Source organism: Palaemon carinicauda, chromosome 16, assembly GCF_036898095.1.
Source record: "Palaemon carinicauda isolate YSFRI2023 chromosome 16, ASM3689809v2, whole genome shotgun sequence".
NCBI lineage: Eukaryota > Metazoa > Arthropoda > Malacostraca > Decapoda > Palaemonidae > Palaemon > Palaemon carinicauda.
Window position 1 is genome coordinate 29555962 of NC_090740.1, and position 2500 is coordinate 29558461.

The 2500-nt window shown below is 35.0% G+C and overlaps 1 protein-coding gene across 1 annotated transcript in view; it reads left to right on the forward strand.

Moving 5' to 3' along the window:
- Window positions 1–2254, forward strand: part of LOC137654998 (keratin, type I cytoskeletal 9-like) — a 3666-nt gene extending 1412 nt beyond the window's left edge. The window contains exon 2 of the mRNA XM_068388897.1: window positions 1106–2254. Coding sequence (XP_068244998.1) covers window positions 1106–2155 — 1050 coding nt within the window. The 3' untranslated portion in view covers window positions 2156–2254. The remainder of the gene's footprint in view (window positions 1–1105) is intronic.
- The last annotated feature ends 246 nt before the right edge of the window (window positions 2255–2500 follow it).

Here is a 2500-nt window from a genome sequence, read left to right on the forward strand (position 1 = left end):
GTATGTATGTATATATATATATATATATATATATATATATATATATATATATATATATATATGTATGTATCCTAGCTACTTCATATCCTGAAACTGAAGGGATTATCCACGATACTCTCTAAAAACTAAGCAATGGAGCTAATTTCATATTAAAGAATAAACGAGTTCAAATATGATTAACAGTTATAATTATTTCTAATGAAAATATAAGCATTATTTTCACATCACAACTACTTAATCGTAAAAGGAAATATTCCTAATAACAGCGTATAATTAGACCATAGTTCTAATTTTGTTTTAAAAATCCTAGGTATTGAAAATGCATTAAGGCTAATGGGTGATTAAGTCATACATATTCACTAGTAATATTAATAAAAACACAAAATGGTTATACATGAAACGTATTATTTTATTGATGAAATAATTTTGTTCAACCGAAGTATTATTAACGAAATTTTCTTTTTATCAAGTATGTTGTTAATTTTGGAAAAAACCTTCATTATAACATATACTTCTTGTCTAAAGGAAGTTTGTGGTTAGTGACTATTGATATAATAACTGTATTCTAGACAAAAAGCTCTTGTTTTTTTCAGTGGTTGTAATATATGCTTATTACAAAAGTAAACAAAAATAGAACAGAAATCCTCAAATTAATTTGATTAAACAAAAAAGTTGCTAATTCATGAAGTCTTGTCGGTTTCTGAACTAGTAATATTCTGAGATTTCAAAGGTTTTCAAATTAATGATTCCTCGTGTCAAGTAATATTGTTTTGAATAAAAGAATTTAACTTAATTCCGTTTTCATCTTCTTTTGAATAATACCTTTAACATTACTGGTGAATTAAAAAGTATTTGAGACGGAATTACAGAAATTAGTTATAAGGTCTTTTACAATGGGCATATATCATCTAAGCTAAATTATCTCGTGGGTGATTATATTTCATTTACCTTGAGTAATACTGAGCATCTTAAAAAGTTAGATAAACCACTGTAATTTATCCTTATATTAATAATGAATGATATTTTTTCGCAACGCTGAATATTCTTTGTAAGTCAGACGTAAGGAGATACAGATAAACGAATTCTTTTCTTGTTTTCTTTACAGAGGTTTCTTCCGATCGCTCTAGCTGCCACTCTCATTTCAATCTGTCATGCAGGAGGAAGCTACGGTTCTAGAGGAGGTGGTTCCAGAAGTGGAGGCTTCGGAGGAGGGCATGGATTTTCGAGTGGTCATGGAGGTTCAAGCCATGGTTCAGGCCGAAGAGTCTCCTCTCTAAGAAGCTATGGCTCTAGTGGACAAAGCTTCGGAGGATTTTCTGGAGGCAACCGTGGTGGGTCCTTTAGTAGTGGTCATGGTGGATTCAGTGGAGCTTCTTCAGTAGGTAGTTCTAAAGGTTATGGATCAACCGGAGGCTTCTCTAGTGGCAGTCGTGGAGGATTTTCTGGTGGTAGCCATGGTGGCATCTCTAGTGGTAGCCATGGTGGATTTTCCAGTGGTAGCCATGGAGGCATCTCTAGTGGTAGCCATGGTGGATTTTCTGGTGGTAGCCATGGAGGTATCTCTAGTGGTAGCCATGGTGGATTTTCCAGTGGTAGCCATGGTGGCATCTCTAGTGGTAGCCATGGTGGATTTTCCAGTGGTAGCCATGGTGGCATCTCAAGTGGTAGCCATGGTGGATTTGCCAGTGGTAGCCATGGTGGCATCTCAAGTGGTGGCCATGGAGGCTTTGGTACTGCAGGTTTTGGTAATAGTGGCATTAAAGGAGGGTCTTCTCAAAGCTATGGGTCATCTGGTGGTTTCTCTGGTGGTCATGGAGGTTCCAGTGGTGGTCTTAAAGGTGTATCCAGTTTCGTTTCCAGTGGTCATGGAAGCAGTGGATTTAAAGGTGGTTCATCTGGACGTTATGGATCATCTGGTGGGCTTTCCAGCAATCACGGAGGCTTCTCCAGTGGTGGTCTTGGGCCAATCTCAAGCGGTGGACATTCAGGATTCTCAGGTAGTGGTCATGGAGGTTTCAGGGGCTCTGGAAGCTACGGTTCTGCTGGTGGTGGATTTTCCCGTGGCGCATTTTCAAGTGGAGTTTCCAAGGGTCATGGAGGAAGCTTTTCCTCAGGTGGCCGTGGAAGTGGTCACAATAAAGGTTACGGAAAGTAAAACATTACTTTAGAATGTTAGTTACATTAAAAGCATTAATGAAAATTTTTAGCAGTAACTGTCTTCAGTCTGTATAACGTATTCAGAATTTAAAATTTTTGGCAGTATAAGTGTTTCATTTATCTGAAAGGTATCCTTTTGCGTACCCACACATACGTTGTATATATATATATATATATATATATATATATATATATATATATATATATATATATATATATGTATGTATATATATATATAGAATTCAATCATAAATCTATATATGAAGATCATAAGGTATATATATATATATATATATATATATATATATATATATATATATATATATATATATATATAGAATTT